Consider the following 22,695-nt stretch of genomic DNA (forward strand, 5'->3'; position numbering starts at 1 on the left):
CAGTGACAACTGGAAACGTGCCATTGTTTATGTATCCTAGTGAGGACATTTGTTCCTTCATGAGGGATAAAAAACACACAAAGACACCCAATGACATCTTTGTTGCTATACTCATCTTTCAACACAGTCTTCCCACCAACACCTGCTACCTAACCTTCCCATAACCGGAGCCTAAAACTCACGTTACCTCTAAATAAACGTTACCTAATCTTAATTCCAACCTTAATCCAGTTTGGTCCTCGTAAGTATAGAAATAGAAGAACACACACACACACACACACACACAGGTACCCACTTCAAATTAGAAACACATTCAAAAGACATAGAAACACTCCCACAGGAATTTTTGTCACTACTTTATGAGGACGAACGGCATCACAACCCCAACCTCAATCTGATCTTCACCCTAAACCAACGTCGTCTTAACGTTATTCCAACGTTTATGCTGGAAACATTCTTCCAAGTCTGAAAGTGGCTCAGTGTGGAGGTGAGAACGGGCAAAATGTCATCATTTATCTGTCTTTGTGAAGACATTTGGTCCTCATAAATGTAAGAATTCAAGAGCACGCACGCACACACACACACACACACACACGCACAAAGCTGATGGTCTTCTCTTACAAAACAGAACACACACCAGTCAACCCTGAAAGGTAATTCAATAGCAATATTTACTCTGTCAGTACAGTAACCCAATATACAGGCTGGATCTGGCAAGTGTGTAAATGTGTGTTTTTATGTGCATGCCTGCCTGTGTTACAGAATATTCGAGACACACACACACACACACACACACACACGCACTGACGAGCTGTTTTCACTTTCTGGATGTTGTGTGTGGTTGTGTGTGTGTGGGTTTTGTGCGTGTGTGTTTATCCCAGTGGGTGTAATTGTGTGTATGTGAGAGAGAGAGAGAGAAAATTAGAGTGTGCGTTGGAGTGCAGTTTTGTCAGCTGTACAGTTTGGTGTTGGCTGAGAAGGAAAACGACCCCCCCCCACCCCCTCCTTCTCCTCCTCCTCCTCCTCCTCTCTCCCCTCCCTCCCCTCCCTCCCCTCCCTCCCCCATCTGTCCAGTAAGAGTGTCACATAAAGTCCAGTCTTTATTGATCGTGCCGGTGCCAGATGGCAGATTTATGGAAGATGAAAGCGGGGGACTAATCAGATTTCCAGTCCGGTTTGGGGCTAAAGTTTCCTCGTTCCTTAACACTTTCCCTGCTACGCCGAGCGTAACCCTAAACAGCGCTCCAAACAGGAAATTACAGAAACGCCTGGCACCCCTTTGTGTGTGTGTGTGTGTGTGTATGTATGTATGTATGTATGTATGTATGTGTTAGTGTGTGTGTGTGTGTGTATGCGGGGGTCTCAGAGCTGTGTGTTGGAGGTGTGTGTTTCATGTTAGCACAGAAAAGCAAGTTTGCCATGTTTTAACTGACACAGCACGTGTTTTTGCATTTTCACAGATGCAAGTATGACAGTTGTGTGACGCTGATGCAAAAGTGATGACGATGATGATTCATGTGTCCCAGAGTCTCAGGGTGCTGCTCACTGTAAACCTCTGACGGTTTATCATATAGGGAGTGATCTTGGACGCACTCATACAGTCATGGACAAGCTTCAAATCTCTTAAAGTGACAGGCACCATCTCCAACACACCAAATCTTTCATTTCACCAGCGGATCATGGGTATTGGAAGTTTCAGATCAAGCTACAACGACCCAAAGAAGTTTAAGTCAGACCTGGCAAATGAGTGGAAGGTGTGGACTTGAGACCTGAATAATTAATTATGTGTCTGGTTCCTTGGATTTTGAGGCGTCAGTAGGTGGGTTTCCACCGACCTGTTTTTATGTGTATTTTCAATTTGCAAATAAAAAAAAAATTTAGAAAATCTTGAACTATTACAAAAAACATTTTCACACTTGGCTGAGGTGGGAAAGTTGGCTTATCATTAAAGAAAAAAGAAAGAAAAAGGAAACAGAAATAGTGGATAAATCATGACGTAATTTCCAGAAATTTGGTTAAAAGTTGCTTTAAATTTGGATGGAAACCCATCTAGAGAATCTGAATGGTTTAATGAGTCAGATTTGTTTATAGATGTAGTTTTAGAAACTAAGCTACTAAGCTGACTCACAGTCACAAAGAGCTGACTTTACCTCCAACATGGCTGCCAGAGGGTGGGTTTGCCAACATGCCTAAAAACGCCCCCAGTGCTTTTTATATGTGTGCGTGTGTTTGTGTTCGCTGAGGCTGAGTTTGTATTTTAGCCTGCATTTGAACGTAGTTATACTTACGCTTTATGAGTGTGTGTGTGTGTGTGTGTGTGTGTGTGTGTGTGTGTCGCGGGGTGATGCGGGGTGGTGCAGCCCTTTGTGGCAATAACAAAAGGACCAAATGAGAGTTTTGTCCATGTTTCAGGAGTGAGTGATGACTTTGGCAGAGACGCAGCAGATAAAACACTTTCAACTGAGTCCTCGGCCAGAACTAAAGGCAAACAGCTGTGCTTCACACTCTCTCTCCTCCACTTACTCTATACCTCTCTCTCCCACTCTGTGTTCCTCTCTCTCCTCTTCCTCTCCCGTTCTACCTTTCTTTTATCTCTCCGTCCATCGACTTTATCTCTCATTTTCTCTCTCTCTCTCTCTCTCTCTCTCCTGACTCTGGCTTATTTTCTTTTTCTGACTTCACTTTCTCTGGCCCTGAATTTCTTTCTTTCCTCCTTTGTTTCTTCCTTTCTTGCATTTTTTATTCTCTCCCTTTTCCTTCCAGCTCTTCTTTTTCTTTTGTCATTTATTTTTCAAACCGTTCATACTGTGTTCACTGCGGGCTTGTTTTTAAAATGGAGGGTAAAAGTCATTTTCTTTCTTTCTCTCTCTCTCCTTCTTCTCTCTTTCTTCTCTCCCCCTGCTGTTTAATGGGTGGGACGCCCCATTGTACCCAAACTCACACACAACATCATCAAATATTATGGCTCTGCTTAATTGAAACTATGCAGCTGACTGTGTGACTGCATATGGAATATTTTATGTCGCGCTTGTTAGAAATTTCAAGCACAATGAAGAAACAACAGATGAGTTTTAAAAGCCGGTGTTGTGGCAACGTGGCCGAGTGTTTGGAGTTTGTTTTTGCAGCGAAAGACGCAGAGGCGTTCGACCCTGAAGGGACCTCAGACATTCACATGAGTTTTCAAAACAGTGAAGTGATTAGGGAATATTAGTCCTGCAGATTTAACTAACCTTCTGTGGAAGAAAAACACGATTAGTGGACGCATCTGAAAGAAATCAGAGAGGATGAAATGGTTGTTTCAGAAGGGTAATGTGCTTTTCCAGTTTGTACCGACATTTCAAACAACTCAGATTTAATCATGCACAGTTCTCCTCCAACATATCACAGATTCAGAAAACAGTAGGGCCTCATATTCCTGCAAACCGTTCAAAGAAAGAACATCCACTGTCAGCTGATATTTGCAACTCAAACATTTTATGTATAAATTCAAACAGGCAGATTTATGACATGAAATTAAGCAAAGTCATGACCACTGTCTGATAAAGGCAGGAGACGCTCAAAAACAAAAAACTTTAAAAAAGGAAAAACACAAGAAGAAAAAGAAAGAAAGAAAAAGAAACCTGTAAGGTTGTTTAACTGTTTGTACTGTGACCATCATCATCATCATCATCATCATCATTGATTCCACTTCCTGCATCTGAAAAGAAGAAAACGTGGATTTCTCCATAAACCACAATTACAATTTATGGTCACACTTTTGGTTCCCAGTCTATAAAGTTTCACCCGTAGAAGCCACAGGTTCTGAACGTCTTCTTTCTCTGCCGAGTCTCATCATCACACTGCCCCAATAAAATGTTAGATTCGGTTTCTTTTCACTGGACTGATGTTCTGCTGCTTAAGACCTACTTTCCCTGTCTTCTCTTGCAGGTACGTGTACCACAGCTCTAAGTGGATGGTGGCGGGAAACGCCGACTCCCCGGTGCCACCGCGGGTCTACATCCACCCGGACTCTCTGGCCTCAGGAGACACCTGGATGAGGCAGGTGGTCAGCTTCGACAAGCTCAAACTCACCAACAACGAGCTGGACGACCAGGGACACGTAAGCACAGACTTTTACTCTTTATCTCTTTATTTTAACACTTTTACCTGCTGCAAGCGAGAACAGTTTGTCAGGACGGTTCGTTACAGCACGTTTGTGCCTGTAAATGACTGAAGAGCATGTTGAGATATTTAGAGGATCTGCATATCAATGAGACATTACTTCATAAGTGAATCAACTTTGCTTGAACATTGCAGAAAAACCAAAACCAAAAAATAACTAAACAATAAAAAATATCTCATATTTGCTTGTTCGTGCGTTCTGAATTCTGATGTTTCCTCGGCGACCTTAAGGCGACACGAGACGAGTCTTTCCTCAGATATGACACCATCAAAGAGGTTGTTTAACATCATGTTTTGATGGTGATTGTTGCGGTTTTATAAAACTCACAAATCACTTGTTTTTATTAAACCCAACACATTTCCTGTATCCACAGATCCACAGACCAATCAGATGTCAGTATTTAGTGATAGCGCTGACTGTGCATGCTGTCCTGTTACAAAGATGGTAGCTATTTCAGCTGAAAGGCTCTGGGTTTAAATGTTGAAGCTGTGATCCATTAGTTTCATTTCTGTGCTTTAAACCTCATGTCACTCCGGGGTGCTGTAGAAATGAATGCACTCTTGGAGCTGTGAGGCGTTTTTCTTTTTTTTTTTGGATAGGAGTGTTTTTGATGCGTTTGCTTGAAAGGAAAGTTGACACTGTTCTTCATGGACTTTATGCTTCATGACTCACTGAGCCATGAGACTTGTTCAGAATTGATTTTCTGCAATACACGACGGTCTGCTCCGCCGCTTACCACCCTCCCACACTCCTTTTGAAGATGGTCCATTCTGACTGAATATTATTAGGTTCCTGGATTAGCGTGGAGAGATATTAGAGGTCTGGGATTTGAACCCGTGCCCTTGTTTTAACATGTAATATTCATTTCCTTCATGGCTCTGTGAAGCTTTTTGTAATGAAACGGTTTCGTTAAAAGCACTTAATGACTGAAGTTGATTTGTAGTCCGCTCCGGCAGCCGCACCACTGAGCTAAGATTCAAGTCTGACCACAGTCTGTCTAATTTACTGCCTTGCTTGTATCCAGTCAGGAACAGAGGTGGTGAGCTAAAGTAAGTCTCTTATTGGTTCTTGGCTGCTCTGAATGTGTAATGTGGGTTTCGTAGGTGAAATATTTAACTGTAATGCAACAAGTTACACCACAATTTGTTTGATTTACTGCCGTCTTTATGTAGAATCAGCAAGTGGGCGGCAAGCTGAAGTGAATCCCTCATTTTCACTTTATACTTCTTTATAGTTAGAAATGGATTTCATGGGAAAGGGACAATTTTAGATGAAGGAAAACTGTGTTAGCTTTTGGTTATTAGCTTTGATTGGCCCCTTATGTTTAAACCTGCAATGAAAGCTGAGAAAATACTAAGCAAAATATTAAAATTAATGATATCATTAATGAGTCACTGGTGCAGCTGCATTAATAATAATCCCTGCAGCCTAACTTCTTTCCAGGTTAACTCAGAACGCTAACGTTAGCGTGCTAACCACCAAAGAGCTTTGCGTATTGGACAAGAGGACAGAAACACTCCAAATGAGCATTAATATTAGTTAATATTTGATGGGTGTGTAAGGAGGCATCAACCTTAAAAAGTCAAGATATGGTGGTGGCTGTGTTTGCACGAAACTGGTATTAAAGAGAATACACTGTTCATCCTGAAGTGTCTTTAAATATTTAATACTACATGGCTCTTACAAAGATAACAAGGACTGAGAAAACTTTATTGTCACATTCAGCAGGTACAACTACAGTGAAAATTCAACAGCCCCGACCCCCCAACTGTGCTCATAACAAAAAAATAAAGAAATCATTTACTTTTGAATAAATACACTCACAAAATATGAATTTAAAAGTAGAGGATAGAAGGTATAAAAGGTTAAATAACATCAAATTCTGCAAAGTGTGTCTTTTTAAGATCATAAAAATGTGAAAAATGGCGACCCTGAGTGAAAGTGAACCTCGTAACTCAAAGCTGCAGGAGTGTCCCGGTTCTGTATGAACTCCATGTTCTTTTATGAGCTGGTGGAAACAGGAGAGGACGTGCTGTCTTTTCTATCACATCGTCTGAGTGTCGAAACAGCGGAGGACGGCACAACGCCTCCTGTCATGACTGTGGAGCCGTTATAGACGAGACCGCTTTATAGCCTGAGACACGAGCATCAGTTTCTCCTCGCAGCTCGCAGTCGTTACGGAGACGCTAGGTGATGCGATGATTTGACGGCGTTGTGACAGAGATGTTTCCAGTGCTGCGAGAAAATGGCGGCGTTCGGTTTTAGCGTACTGGGCTGCGTGGAGCTGGCAGGTCCCTGCTCTGTCGCAGCTCTGCAGATGATCACATCAGCTCAGTGGTGACAAATGTAATAACATATGGGTGTTGTTGGGGCGAGGATTCACACTCAGTGCTCCCTCTCTCTCTCTCTCTCTCTCTCAGACGGAGGGGAGGTTGTCTTTCCTCTCCCGCTGCTCAGTTTAAGGGCTTTGTTTCCCCGGAGGGGCTTTAGAGGCCAAAGGAAATTAATTTTGGAGCTTCCCGTGTGGGAAACCTCACCACTTCTCGCTCATCCTCCTGACTTGTGGTGTCGTGAATTGTCTGCCTCATCAGAAACAGACACCGTACATGTCATGAATCATCAGACGTCGCAGCGCACAACAGAAGCAGAGTCTCATATTTATTATGTCTCAGACGGCACATCGTCCCCCAGAGTGATAAACAGTGTCTCTACCAGTTTGTGATTTTGTGTGATGAGATTTTCAGGTTTAACTGATGACGGCATTCGTACCAAAGAAAACCCGTCACACAAAGACAAGACGCACAGTTCAAATATCAAAGCGTCTGACAGGAAACAGAAACACATAATTCATCTCTCTTTCCTCTGTAAAGCAAACTAGAATAAAAAATAAGCTTAAACAGCAGAGAAAGATACTTAAACTATGGCACAATTTTACTCACAGTTGTTGAGTATTTCAATTTAATACGGATCAATACTGATTAATACTTCCACCCCACTATATTTCAGTTATAAATATTGTATATTCAACTATAATTCCCAGCTCTTTTGTAAATTAATTAACAGATACATTGTTGGTTATGATTGATTATATAATTTTATTTGCTGACTGCTAATACACTGTAACTCAGCAGTGCAGTGGTTACAGTCATTAAAAACTCAATAAAACAAAGTGACTTATTTCCATTGTGGTTGATGAATCATCCAGATCCTCTGCTCAGTAGAAAATAATATCACAACAATAGAAAAGTACTTGTGTTATAATCCTACAGGAGTCACATCAATAAAATGCACTTAAATCATCAAAAATAAAAAAAATAGTCATTATGCAGGAAAATGACCCCTGTGACTATTTATATAACATTATGTCATAATATTAGATTATTATTATTAATGATGGATTAATTTGTAGGTTTCATTTTAATATAGCGGCTGTTGGACCTGATCTGTATTATACTTTAAATTCTGTTCTTTATGTTGAATATTTAACAGCTATAACTACAGCTGTCAAATAAATGTACTGAAGTTAAATGATATTTTTTAAAAAATAAAGTGTATAAAGTGTAAATGCAGTTTAAAATCAGGTAAAGTACAAGGATCATGAAACTGTACTTAAACGCATCACTGATTCTAGTCCTCCTCATTTAGGTTAACAACGTAGATTTATAAACAGAAGCAAAGTACTTGATGCTGGTAATAATTCAATTCTGATCGCAGGATTTTTAAATGTAACAATGCACTTTGAACTATGGCACTACCAAACTCTCTTGCATATATTATATATGTAGTATACATATATTTTTGCTTGCAGAAACATTTGCAGCATGGCTTTGTGTATTGTCTCAACTCAAAAACATCAACTTCCACAACACCATAGTTTTTCTGTCAGTGACTTGTAGTTATCACAGCAACATGTTGTGTCGCTTGTACGGAGAGGAGATCATGCTGTAGGCTGACAGCACATGTTTCTGTCCCCGGGACACCTCGTGCCTGTCTGGATTCGTTCGGCATCGTCCTCATGGGTTCAGATCGGCCTCATGCTGTCGCTCTCGCCTGTCCTTTATTTCCTGTGTGTCCCTGCTGCTCTATGGGAAAAGCTAATAAAACGCTGAAGCAGGCCGGACTGGCCAAAAGACTTCTCTTTTGTTGTTGCTTCCATTTTGTTCCATAATTGCTCTGCTGTTAATGATTCATTGCATTGTAATGTGTCAATGCTGTTGCTTAAGAGGCTGCCATTCGCCTCTTTTCCTTCAATCTGGTGAGCAGTGATGTGTGCGAGGCGTTGAAGCTCCGCTCGTACACCGTCACGGCTCAGAGTCCTCATTGTTCTCGTCCATAACGAGTAATTTCACAGGGGAAATCACGGGAGCTCAACCACAGACTGTGATTAATTGCTTTGATCACTAAATGGTCACGGCCGTTAAAGTGTTTTTATAACTGTGTTTGAAAATCAAAAATCAACAACGTGAACTGATACAGCAGACATCTGTGGGATGTGCTGGTGTCTCTGTGGTGTGAACGTCCAGATGAGTTTCAAAAGGGGATTAAAAAGACGTCATTATCCACCATGACACACAAAAAAAAAAAAAATTGGCCTAATTGTATGTGAGCGTGAACAACTGTCAGCTGAGGTTATCTGGCTGCTCTCTGACTTGTATGTTGTGAGTTCACCGTGTCGATGTGTGATCCGCTTTTGACTTTACATCACCTCAGGTTGGCTGGGGACTAAAATCATGACTCCTCTGGGCCGTGAGGCAGCTGCGTCTGTCTGTGTGTGTCAGTTGTGAAATCTCTATTGCTAAAACATGACTGTGATTCAACCTGTGTTCACTTCATGGAAGCTTTGCTATCTGCAGTTTTAATGCTTGTTGTCTGGTAATTTACCTTCACTCCTAAAGTTTGCCTGATTTGCAGTCATTATATTGAAACTTTGTCTTTTGTCAGGCTACTTTTATTCTGTAATCTCCGTTTTAAAAAAGCTGTTTTGCCATTTGAAAGAACAGCAGCAGGAAGCAGCCGACAGAATATGAAAGTAATTCTTCCCTGGTGTAAAACTGATGTCAAGACGTGCAGCCAGGAGACATTGGTTTCTTAGGGGGGAAACACGCTTTTGCGCAACATCTACGCAGCACCCGAGGAAAAACACACCACAGCCCCGCCCACGCGCTTTGACAGACATGTGATCTCTGAGCAGAGCGAGCCGAAACACCACGGAAATGAACGCCGAGCAACACTGAGCATTTTTTAAATAACGAGCACTGCAGATTAGCAGAGTATGCATCTATGTGTGTGTGTGTGTGTGTGTGTGTGTGTGTGTGTGTGTGACTTGAGGTCTGGAACATTAAATGTAGTGTTTCTGATACTCTGAGCTGTTTTTCCCCCCACGGCCCCGGTTTGAAATGACCCCCTCTGTTGTAGCAGAGAGGGGAGGTCGGGGGTGTTCTGGCTCTGGGGAGGTTTTCTCACTCTCAGATTAATCAAGAGCAGACCGAGGCCCTGAGGCGAGGCTGGGGCCGACACCGGCTGACGCCTCCACTCCGCTGTGAAATAATCCTCTGCCCTCCTGCGAGCGTCATCGCACTGTGAACTTAGTTTCCGCTTAATGTCGCGCCGCTCTGATAGAGAGCTAATTGATGTTATTAAGGAAGTGCATGTATTGTGGGTTTGCAGAGAAGCCGAGAGTTTGGCCGAGACCAAAACCTGATCCAGCTGTCAGACGAAGAAGAAGACATCTTTTTTTTTGATGTTTGCCATTTAAGGAAGATTAACATCTGCACTTTCAATGTTTTCTCTGGTCATTTCTATGTATTACAAGCAAAAACAGATTCAACAATCCTGAGGATGGGATTTTTAGTTTTGCCTGTAGTAACTATAACTTCAAAGGATTAAAAAATAGGGAAGATTAAAAGTCAGAACGTTCTCAGGTTGGAAGATGTTCAGCGTCATTTTTGCTGATTTCAAGAACATGCAAAATCCAGTTACTCGCAGATTCAAACATGGAGACAAATTTCTGGACTGAAGTGGTTTAATTTTTGGTTTTCTGATGATTGATATGACTAATGATATTAAAAACAGTAGCCCAACTTCACCTTCTGTCCTCTCATACTTTCAGATCATCCTCCACTCCATGCACAAGTATCAGCCTCGTGTTCATGTCATCAGGAAGGACTTCAGCAGCGAACTGTCTCCGAACAAGCCTGTGCCCAGCGGGGAGGGAGTGAAGACCTTCAGCTTCCCTGAGACCGTCTTCACCACTGTCACCGCCTACCAGAACCAGCAGGTATGCTGTGCACCTCCCACTTTGTTTCCTCACGGGGAAAACTGCATGAACTCACTCACTCACCCTACAAATTTTCCGACGATGCAAATTCAAGCAATTCCCTGCAAAATAGAGTCATTTTTTTTTAGCCAAAGTCAAAAGAATTCAGAGCCTCAATCTGTTTTTCTAACTACAGTAGAGACGAACTTGTCCTCTCAGGTTGAGCTTATCAGAAATAACCATTTGGCTTATGGAGCCAGTTGGAAATACTCCATGGCACAGTAGGAACCAATAATGTTTCCTTGTTGAAGGTTTAAAAATAAACAGAGACAAAGGATGACTCCTCACTTTTTAATATTAATGCAATTTATTGCAAAGTAACACAGAGCAGATGGCATATGTATGTGTTTTGGAAAAGGTGCTGCAAATTAATCTTCAGCTGCAGTGATCACAAGAGTCTCCTCTCCATGTTTTTCTTGTTTGCAGATCACCAGACTAAAGATCGACCGCAACCCCTTCGCCAAAGGTTTCCGGGACTCTGGCAGAAACAGGTACAGTGTCATCACAGCATCTGTTTACCAACTGAGCAGCCACACAATACGGCCTGTCACAGTCGTTTCCATGCTGCGCCACAAAAATCACTTCTTTTTATTTTTTTATTTTTATGCATGATCTTTAATATGGAAATAATCCTCTGAAGATAGCACTTAGTACCATATGCTGCTCTATATAAAAGCAGCTGTTCTGTCTGTTGCCAAGAGGAACAGTTCAGATCTGCAGCACAGAGGGACAGAGTCACTGGTAGACCCTTACACACCTCTCCCTTTATTTCTCTCACTGTCTCATTCATCTCAACATGCAAAATGCAACTAACACTGATCAAGCATCAAATATAGAAATAAAATATAGAAATTAATTATTAGATCAGCATCAAATTTCACCTGTTTATTGCTTTTTTTGGCACCACGAAGCCAGACACAGATGTTGTACTTGTCACGCTCTAATTACATACCTCAAAGTAATTCACTGTGGTGTAACGTGACGACCGTAGGCAGCAGTCAACTTGCTTGGTGTCGCTTCAAGGTGGATGCATCCTGCAGCGTAGCAGGATGCATCCACCTTCAATCCTAACTGTAAATTATTTGCGTAGTTAATCACATGTTACGAGTTCGTCAGAGTCATGAGTCTACAAACATACTTAAACCTCTGCATGAAGTAGATGAAAAACAGGATTTGTGAATGGACCCACACACTGATGATCACACCTGTCCAGCAGGGTGTTGATGGACTCTACACGACACCGCCGAAACAGCACAAACATGGAGGCCGGTGCTGCAAATGTCCCCTTTTAAAATGTGTCTCTCAGTGAGTGTAGATCTAAAATATACACTGAGCAAAAGAGACAGTGAGAGATCTAACCAGTCTCTTGGTTTACAAGTGAAAAAAATCTGGCGTGTGCATGAGGTTATTTCACCTGTAAATTCAAATAAACCGCCACTTTTTCCCATGATGAGGAAGTTCTGTTGAATTTGTTTTCTGCGTCCTGAACGTCTACATGGAGACGTTCATGGCTCTGAGTCCAGACTTCTGAATGCTATTGAGTTCGTGCTGCGTCTCCCTCCTGTCCCGCTCTCATAGGTTAAAAGTTGGCTGAATAATATTTTTTTAGACGTTTTTTTTTTTTTTTTTCATACGGTTACATAAAACCATAAAAAGTATTTCAACACATAGTTAGGACCTGCTTCAGACTGAAATATACTGTCGTCGTAAACTGACGTCAGAACAATGGTTACATGTGATGAAGTTTATTTTAACCTAGACGTCTAGACATCTTTTGACCTGCAAAGCACCAAATCCACGCTCACGGGGTTATTAACACTCTGTCTGAAGTCATGGCTTTTCATTACACGTTCCCACACACTGTACCACTCATGCAACATCGCACACTTTAAGACTCAAAATGGGATTCTTTGAGATGTGTTGAATCTCAGACACACACACACACACACACACACACGCAGACAGACAGGGGCAGAGAGAGGATGTTGCCGACTGTTTGCTGTGACTGTCAGTGTCAATGTGCGACTGTAAACAGTTCACAGTCTGACTGCTCTGATCCTTTCAGTAGTTGCATCAGCTGTGCTCTCACTGCCAGTGTGATGATGTCAGCCAGACGGAGCACTCCCATTGGCTGCTGACACTGTAGAGTCAAAACTCATGTTGCTCGTCATGATAAAACATGTTGACCAAGCTAATGATATTATTGAAGGTGTTTGATTTTGTCAATAAAGACAAGCCGTCGCTTTCTCTCCCTCACTTGTCTTTTTCTCGTCTCGCTCTCTTCCTTTCTTCGCACCCTCTTTCCTTCCTTTCACTCTCTCTCTTTTGGTTTCTCCTTTCTCTCGATTCCTCTCAGTTTCTGAATTATCATATATAACGTTTGTGGAGGAGAGGAGGGGGCGGGCGGGGGGGGAGCGGGAGTGTACTGAACCGCACATGAAAGCAGCCCCCTCATCTGGTCTGCATTATTGGCACACAGATATTTGAGACATCTTTTTTCATTTTTCAAACAATAGACTGTTTGATTTATGAAGTGGCATTAGAATTTCATTGCAGAAAAGCTACAGATGAAAAGATAACGGAGGATGAGATATTTGTCCGTGGAGAGAGAAAATGAAGTTACTCTCACGTACGGCTGGTGATTCCTTCCCTTCAGCTCTGTGGGGATTCGTTGTTGTTCAGATTCAAGTGGGAGCGTCAGATTCTGTCACCTTAAAGAACCCTCCCCTGAAATCCTCCGATTTCATGCTTTTTGTCTTTGATTAGTCATGAATCTTGTTAATGAGCTGCAGCTCTGACCTCCTGATCCTCCTGCTGCTGCTTTTGCATAATTATTCTGTGGTTTAATTGGTCACATACTGTAAGGTCACTGTGGATGAGGGCGTCTGCTCGACATGAAATGTAACTGTGGATTGTTGTAGCTTGAAGTTTAGATTTTGTTGACTTGCATGTGGCTCAGATCTTTATTGTTTTTGAGCAGATATTAATAACATGTACAAATGGCAGCAGAGTTAACGGTGTTCTGTGGTTATCTATTGCAAGCCCACTCCCACCCACACCAGTTCTTGGTTCCTTCCCCTCTGGGAGGTCGTCCCTCTTCCCTCACCCGGCTACCAAGGAGTCTCATGAGGGGGAGGAGGGGGATAAATAGATAATAAGTAAATATATGAGTAAGTGATGAATAATAAAACACAGAAAAAATAAGATGAAATATAAGAAAATAAAAAGGGGGACGGTGATGAGGGAGGTTCAGGTTATTTGTTGATTTCTTCATTAATAGCCAAGTTTCAGGTCTTATTTGTGATTTAAATAGAATTTTAAAAAAGCGTTTCTATGGCAACAAAGTGTCAAGTTAAATTCTGGTACTACCTTATGAATTATGAGGATGAGCCTTGATTATGATAATAACTGCGTTTTATTTCTGATTTAAAAAAGGTGATATAATGTGCTTTAGAGTAGATTAAAACTACTCAAAAAAATGGTAAAAAAAAAAAAAAGTAGCAGCATTAAAAACAAAGCAGAAAAAAAAGATCAAAACTGACATTTAAAACAAGTTAAAATCCAGACAATCAATCAAGACATAAAAACAACCTGGTGCCGTGGGACTAACATCATCATGGAGTCTCAGCGGTGGTTAGATGTTGGCATCAGAGTCAGGTGCAGCTGGGTTGGTTTCAATAAAGAGTAATCTGATTTGTGATTGGCTCCTGTGCAGTAAGTGAATATGTGAAATCAAATGTTGGTCTGATTGCACCAACATTTGTTTTTTCACTGTCACGCACAGTGTCTGTCTCAAACTGATCCTTCGTCCTCCGACTCACACACAGCACTTCAGTCTGATTCAACTAAAAAGTCAAACTCTCCAGTGTCCAGCCAGTTTGAAGAGAGGGGGAAGGGGGGGGGGGGCCCTCACATTAAAAAGCTTAATCACATTTTGTAAACATAATTCCCAAGGAAAGGTGTATTAATGGAGAAAACACGAAGATATGTGAGCAGACAGGAGCCAAATGCTGTGAGGAAAAATGATGAAGGAGTGTGTGTCATGTCTCTTTCAGCTCTAGTTCTGATCTGCATTACAGGTGCTTCAAGGAATCTGAACGCTCCAGCCATTTTGTTTTGTAATTACACATTGGTGTATTTATCAATTTTCCTTTTTAGGTATAAAAAGTTAGATGAAACATTTTTCCACCCTGACAGCACCACATGTATTTTGCAGATGTGTAATGCACCGAAATATCACATTTATACTAAATATTTAAAGCCAATGCTGGAAAACTTTGAATCTCGGCTCAAATTTAAAGCGCAGTTTTGTGAGTTTGAACAATGCTTGTTGTGTAACGTTAATTGTGACGATGGACACACTGACTGGGATCAGAAAGGTTAAAGGTCAAAGTTTAAACTGCAATCATCAAAAAGAAAAAGAGAAATACATATCACATGTCTTAATTCAGTGACAACAAACACAGAAACACAAGACTGGGCCTTTAACCAATTCAATAAGATAAAAGTAGAAAAACACATTTGGATGTTGAAGGAAAAATCAAGACCTTTTACATTTATATTTGTTAAGAAAATTTCAGATTTATCATCCTGTAATAATTTGAAGTCGGGTCGGGCTGGATACAAAAGTGGGAGGCAACAGCAGCAACTGAAGTGTAAGTGTTGGAAACAAGAAGCTGCAAACATTAAAACCGGTGTGACATCTTTTGTTATCGTTACTCTGCCACATGAGTATTTTAAATTCAGTTTATATTAGTGTCGGATATGAGCGACATTAACAGTCATCCAAAAAAACTTTTCTTTGGATTTTAGCAGCAAGTCGACACAGTGTGAACGCAGCCTGTTTGCTGTGGAACGTTACCAACTAATTCCACACTGAGGGGGAAATATAAATTAATAGAAAAGGGCAAACCTGCACTGCTAATTCTCAAATTAAGCACCAGCTTGTTTTTTCTGACTTTATTAACAGCATCTTAATATAGAACCCTCCAAAGTACGGTGGTGTCGTCAGTTGTGTCTGGTGACCGGGCTTTACGGCCTGGCGGAGGGATACAGCTCATTTGTTGGGTTTTGGTCCCGCGGCAGCGTGACCGTATGAATGAGTGCAGTGATGGCGAGGCCCGGGCCGATTAGCATGGCGCACTAACGAGCTGCTACGGCCAGGGAGCTAGTGGCCCTAAAACAACATGGCGAGCGGCGCGCAGGGAAGTAAATCAAGCAGGAAGGAGAACCGTGTACAGATTCAAGATGAAACGTCACCCAGATTTATGTGCTCAGTAAAAACTTGCTCCTTTTTAATGGCTCCAGTTTCCTCCGAGCAGGACTCCAGTTTCTCCCGCCCTCTCTCTCTCTCTCTCTCTCTCTCTCTCTTTTCCTTCTGATACTCTCTCACTCAGTCTGACTCATTTACCACCAACCCTTCTCTCATTCACACACACACACACACACACACACACACACACACACACACACACACACACACACACAGACACAAATATTCATGAATATCGCTTCCCCTCTCTGTTCAACTAATCTTTCCAATATTTTTGCTCTTACTCACTAATCCTGTCTCTGTCTCTCACCCATATCCATCACACACACACACACACACACACACACACACACACACACACACACACACACACACACACCTGCACTGGTCATATATTTTATGACTATTAATATAAAAATAGCTTTTATTTTCATAGCACTTCTTCAGACACAGTGTTATAAAGTACACTTTATTAGATACACCTGTGCAATCTATTGTGATTCATTATAACAGCTCTGCTCTCTTTATAATGCCCAGCTTTTGTTGACACTGTTGGAAATGTGCAAATTGAATTAGATATTTATTACTCAGGTCATTTAAAGGTGGTGTTTTATTGGACTACATTATAGGGGAGGCAGAATATTAAAATTCACCTCTGAATATAATGCAGTCCACTGCGACGCCAACACTAATTCTGACCTCAGTGCTAAAACATATAATTTAATTTATACAACTGTGAGAGCGTGAAAGGAAAACTGAACATTATAGGCATCATGTGGCAGAACAGTTGTATTTCATTGCATTAGATTGTGTAGGTGTGCTTCATAAAGTGGCAACTGATTGAATATAAAGGGAAAACAAGCATAACAGAAAACACTGATCTAAAGACCACCGGACACAACAGGGGAAAATGACCCAAAACAGCAACATCAGATTACAAATGAATAAACTTTTTTTTATTTATTTTTTTTTATTTATCATTGTTCAGTAAAGATTTAAGCAGTAAACTACACCCCAATAAAATCTTAAATTCAATCCTAATCCATTCTAAGACCAGTAACAGTAAACCCTCTGTTTCTGTGTGTTCACGTCGTCAGGTCAACATTCATATGAAGAGGCCATTATTGTCTCATTCTCCAGATCCTTTTCTTGTCTCCTGTTATTTGTGCTCTGAATTTTCTCTCTGTCTGTCTGTGTGTCTCTGTCAGGACCGGCCTGGAGGCGATCATGGAGACTTATGCTTTCTGGAGACCTCCTGTGAGGACCCTCACGTTTGAAGACTTCACCAACATGCAGAAACAGCAAGGTGAGTCCATCGCACGCTGTTTGTCTCAGCCCTTCTTGTCTTCTTCTAATTCTCTGTTTTTCTATGGGATTTTACTTGTAGACAAAAGATTTAGAGCAGAATATTAAAGGACAAAAATATCAGGGTCAAAGTAGAAACTGGTCTCTGTGTCTCCATTTGGATTTCTACTTTGTATTATTGTTGAAGCTCTGTTTTATTCTGAAGGACTGGCATTCAAAGTTGATGATTTGACCTCCATATGACCCCAGATATGAAAGGAGCATTGCTAATAGCATTTGTCAGAGTGTTAAAATGCTTTCTATGGCAGATTTTGCCTCGCTCACACACAGTCACTCAACAGAACTTTACTTTTCTGACCTTTTCTCCTCAGACAGACACATTAAAGCTCACTGACCACATCTGATCAGCTTTTTTCCCCAACAAAACTCATATGGGAAAATCTTCATTCCTGAGATGAAGCACAGTCTGCTCTTGAAATGAAGAAACTATAATGTAAACCCATGATTCAAATGGTCATTTCACGAGATCTTTTCCAGTGAATTGGGTAATTTTGCATGTCACCTGAATCCTCAGAGGTCATATCGATGACCACGATGAGGAGACACATTCTGAATTCATTGATAACCTTCCGATTCATAATCTTATGTCTTTAATATATCATGTCAGTCCTAATTTTCTTTAAAATTGTTTGGTTTCTACAAGCAGTTAAGTTGATATCATCCAATTTGTGGTAATGAATAGTTAAGTTCACGCTAAGTGTAGTGTGCAGTGGTAATTAGCATGACTTTGGTGCATGTGCTGTCCCAACCTGAACTCTCCCTCTGCATATTTTCCTTGAATATCTCACCACACACTACATCAGCTACGGTTGTCCTTCATTTGAGCTTGGCCATACGCTGCTCCTCTGGCAGGTCGGCCTGCGTCTGCTGAACTTTTCACATCTCGCGCAGCCCTTGAAAATAAAATCGTTAAACAAAGCCTGTGGCTTTTGGACGGCTCCACGACACGAGTCAGCGTCAGTCGGGCCACCTCCCTTTGTATCGGGTCCAGCACCGGCGCAAGGTCTTAGTCATGGCTCATATCAAGGGCCTCGCCGCTTTAACGCAACTCTGTTTCCTCGCTGACCCTGTCCCGGTCACCTCTGGAGGTCGGCATGACGTGACGCTCCGTCTGAGCAGGCGGACATGTGTTTGTTATCATTAAACTCCTCCAAAGTGATTAGGATTTAATTAAAGTCCTTGCGCCGCCAGTGAACCCTGTGTCACCCTGTAAGGACGCCGTGGTGTACGTGCGCAGTGTGGACACCGTTTTCCCTTCATCTAATCAACTATTCCACTGAAGCACCTTGAGCCATTCAAACCAGAAGAAAACATGACATCACCAAACTGTCATCCTCTCTTCCCTTCTCTCTCTTTTTCCTCATATATGTCTACCTTGCTTTCTTCCTCTCTCTCTCTCTCTCTCTCCTCTTCCGCCCTGCAAAGGTCCCCCCCCCCCCCTCCCCCCCAATATCTCCTCGGAGCAGAGCAGAGCAGAGCCGAGCGCTGCAGCAATATTATCGAAGGCATATGGTGCAAAATCAGAACCCCAGCCAAGCGAGTCCTGGATTATTTAGTTATGCCTCCTCCTCATTCTGGTTTCAAACTGAATTTCTCCAACAGCAAGATGAACCCAGGCCAAAGTCTCATTAATAGAGAAATATGCGATTGATATCCCACAGCTATCATTTCACTATGAAAGGCTTGACTTAGTGGATACGATTTGTGCCAACCTTTTTTTTTTTCTCTGTGATGTAGTTATATACATATTCCCCCTTTTCCCCTTTCAGCTGAACAGTATAGTACATGTCTAAACTCAGCGCTTGTGGCTTTTTATGGAGGGAGGGACTGTGGTGGCTCTGTTGACCAGACACGGTCAAAACTGAAGCCATATTTATCTCCACATACCAGCACTATATATTTTATGGTATAGTTCACGATCGCGTACCCAGCACAGGTTCAAAGAGTGGTCTGCAATTAGTCTAAGGGTCGGAGTTTGAAAAAGTTCCACATGGATCAACTAGGTCATTTATTATATTGGCGACAGGTGAATTCATAATGTAGTTTACTGCTTAGTTTATTAGCCTGACTCAATGCATGTGGACCACTGGGAAGTGTTCCCATTAGCAATTACTACTGCATTTTGCCTCTGCCCGCTCTTTAGAAAGTAAGACACAAGAATTGAATTTGAAGATGCATCCTGATGATGAAGAATCTGCAGAAAAACAAGATCCCTTGGTTTATTCTGTGGATGTACAGAAAAAAAAAATAAAAAATCTGTCTCTTTCCACATTCCAACACATTTCTCCTGCACTGCCACAGGGTAGAAAGGATGTGGAGGTCTGGAAATGAGAGACTAATACTAATACCTCCCCACAGGGAAATCCTGTTTGTTTCTTGCTACCCTCCACAGGGAGGTCAAAGGTAGACAGGCAGGGATTCATGTCACTTTCCCATCATATCAAATTTTCTGGGGGGGAAAAAGGTTTGTGGACATATGATAAAATGTGGCAGCTGAACACCACTTTTCTTTGCGCCTTTTATGTAAAATAAATAAACAAAGAGATCGCATCACTTACATTCATTCTAATACAATAAACTGAAAAAGAACCACACATGCTTCACTTTGTTTATGGCTGAATAAAATGACTCATCAGCTACAATCTGATTTATGATGATCCATCATGAAGACTTGAATGGAGCAAAAGTATTTTAACTGTTATCTGGATCTGTTCTTGGATCTGAGTCTTCACTAAGATAAAAGCACCTATAAAATGCCACTGTATTTCATTCTGTCTGTATTTGTGTTTTCCAGGTGGAAGCACAGGCACTTCGCCCACCACCTCCAGCACAGGAACCCCCTCCCCCTCTGGTGCGGCACACCTCCTGTCCCCCTCCTGCTCCCCTCCGACCTTCCACCTTGCTCCCAACACCTTCAATGTGGGCTGCAGGGAAAGTCAGCTCTGCAACCTGGGCCTGTCTGAGTACCCGGCCTGCGCTCGCAGCAACATGGCGGCGCTGCAGGGCTACGGCGGCCTGGCCGACAGCTCCTACGGACGCCTCCAGGCTGCAGGGGGCGCTGTGGCCTCTGCTCAGCCCTCCGAGTCCTTCCTGCCGCAGAGGACTTCCTCCTTGATTGCTGCTGGCATGCAGGGTAGCACTCACGCCTCCCTGACTGGCGGTGGTAGTGGCAGCAGCACTGGAGGCAAGATGGATGCCTACAGCGGTCAGCTCGGCTCCTTCCCGGCCTCGCAGCTTCAGTACGTGATGCAGGCCGGAGGTAGCTCCGGCTCTGCCTCGTCCTCCTCATCTGGATCATCCCCTTCCTCCAGCCACATGTTCAGCGGGAGCCACCACCACGTGCAGCAGGGCTCCTACAACGCTTTCTCCCTGCACAACCCTTACAACCTGTACGGATACAACTTCCCCACCTCTCCTCGCCTGGCCGCCAGCCCCGAGAAGCCCCAGGGAGGTTTGCTCTGCTCCTCCTCTCCCGCCGGGGCCTTCGCTGAGCGCCAGTACCTGTCCAACGGAAGTATGGACACTATGCACATGATCGGCAACACCGCCAGCGGCCAGCAGGGCAGCAGCTCTTGTGATGGTCGTCAATACGGCTCCTCTTCTCAGATGTCCATGCACATGGTGTAGAAACTGAGCTCCGACCTCACAGTCCTCTGTGTTTCTGAAGTCTTTCAGCTGAAAAGCAAATCTCTAATCTATGAACCCGGTTTGGTGTCGATGTCGAACAGTTAACGTACTGAGTTACAAAAGAAACCTTTCAGAAAAGGACATCATCCCATGTTTTTGTTTTTGAAGACTTTCCACCACTTAGGCTACAAAGCAATATAGAGGGAGTCAAAGTATTATTAAATTATCTATGTATTAATAAAGTGAAAAATTGGGACAGCAACTTGACTCTCTTACTGTTTATGAGAGGAAAGAAACAACAAACTCAGATCAGTGTACGAAGGAGGAGGAGGAGGAGGAGGAGCCCACATGCTCCGGTTCAGAAGGGATTTTCAGTTGTGAATATGTAGTGGTGCAATAGTAGCAATAGCCTCTTCAAGTGACTCATTCTTGATTCTTTTGTTTGGGGGGGACTCAAAGACTATCAGGTCATGATATCCTGTAACCAAAGAATCTTCACTGTGATCTAGAAGTTTTTACTTCAGCAGCACTTGTGTTGTATCGTTTTAGAAATGTCAAGGGGGTCAGTGGTCGCCGTCATGGTCTGAAGTTCTGGCTGGAATGAAAGGAACAACTGGACAAGATCACTGAGTGACTCACCGCTCTACATATATGCAGGAGTATGTGCGGTGGAGCGTCTGGGCGCTGCAGCCGCCAAACAGGGTGAATACAACACATGGACGCAGTAAGTCAAGAGAACTGTAGGTCAGGTCAACTGAGGAGCTCTCTTGTCTCTTCCCAGCAGAGACTCTCGTACGTGAGAGTTCAGGACTCTACCACACAACTTCAACCTGTTGTCCTCATAGACTGGAATGGCTTCACTATTTTTGAGTGGATTATGTTTTTAAGCATATATATAAATAAGATGGCAAATGCAATCAATAACATAAGCTTAAAGGTTGTTGTGTGAGAAGTTATAAAAAGAAGCAATAGCAAAACAGAGTAATTAAAGTATGTTTTGGTGTGTTGTAGAGATGTGTATTTAAGTGCTGAGCAATATAACAATTTTACAGGCCGATCTGTTAATGAAAATGTGTGGAAAAAAAGGGAAATAGCAAAATAATTCTTTTTTTTTTTTCTTTTGGAGGCATTTTGAAAAAATGTAAATACAGGTGCCAAGCACGTAAAAAAGCTCAATAAACGTTTCAATTCATGTACATGGTTTTGATTTTTCTCTTCATTAGCAGTAGATTTTCAAAGTAAACCTGATCTTTAAGACAATTATTCTGCAAAAATGAAGAACATACGCTGTTTTCCAACTCAAGAGAACGGGCAAAGATGTTTTTATTTGTAATTCGCCATGGAGAAATTTTCCCCAGAACTCATAGGAGACAGGAGTTGCTCTTACAAAGTAATGTGGAGAGCATGAGCAAAACAAATTATAGTGTTTACAGTTGGTAATCAACAAAATAAAGCTGCTTTTTACATACCGGATGTTCCATATTTCACAGCTATTTACTAATTAGCTTTTGGAAATGACAAATGATTCTTCTAAAAACACGCGTGCCTTTGGAGCAGAGTGAGATTGTAACTGCGGGAGTTTAACCTACTTTCCAGGCTAAAACAAATGACATGATTATTAATCACACAAGAGAGTGTTCTCCACTTATAAAACGGACACATCTGCTCTGCTCCACATCACAGACATGGGCTTCAAACACTGACGTAATGCATCGATCATAAACCAAACTGGAAGAAAAAGACCCAAAAAAAGGGCAAATTTTCTCCCTGCTGGTTTTGTTTATTACAAGAATGAAGAATAAAGCTCTTGTGCCAACTGCACTCAGCTGCCCTGCTGTTGTGCATGATGCATATAAATATGGCACCTGTTTAAAAAGACAGAGAAATCCCCCTGTAATCATTTGAACGTCCAAGAGAAGGAAAACATGCAGAATTTAGGATCATTCCTGCAGC

At 42.1% G+C, this 22,695-nt stretch overlaps 1 protein-coding gene across 1 annotated transcript in view; it reads left to right on the forward strand.

Annotated features, from left to right (window-relative positions):
• Window positions 1–20,742, forward strand: part of tbx15 (T-box 15) — a 35,699-nt gene extending 14,957 nt beyond the window's left edge. The window contains exons 4-8 of the mRNA XM_022741086.1: window positions 3,928–4,099; window positions 10,272–10,439; window positions 10,905–10,969; window positions 16,959–17,056; window positions 19,910–20,742. Coding sequence (XP_022596807.1) covers window positions 3,928–4,099; window positions 10,272–10,439; window positions 10,905–10,969; window positions 16,959–17,056; window positions 19,910–20,742 — 1,336 coding nt within the window. The remainder of the gene's footprint in view (window positions 1–3,927; window positions 4,100–10,271; window positions 10,440–10,904; window positions 10,970–16,958; window positions 17,057–19,909) is intronic.
• Window positions 20,743–22,695: the final 1,953 nt, after the last annotated feature.

Source organism: Seriola dumerili, unplaced genomic scaffold (assembly GCF_002260705.1).
Source record: "Seriola dumerili isolate Sdu_G_001 unplaced genomic scaffold, Sdu_1.0 BDQW01000052.1, whole genome shotgun sequence".
In the NCBI taxonomy this organism is placed as follows: Eukaryota; Metazoa; Chordata; class Actinopteri; order Carangiformes; family Carangidae; genus Seriola; species Seriola dumerili.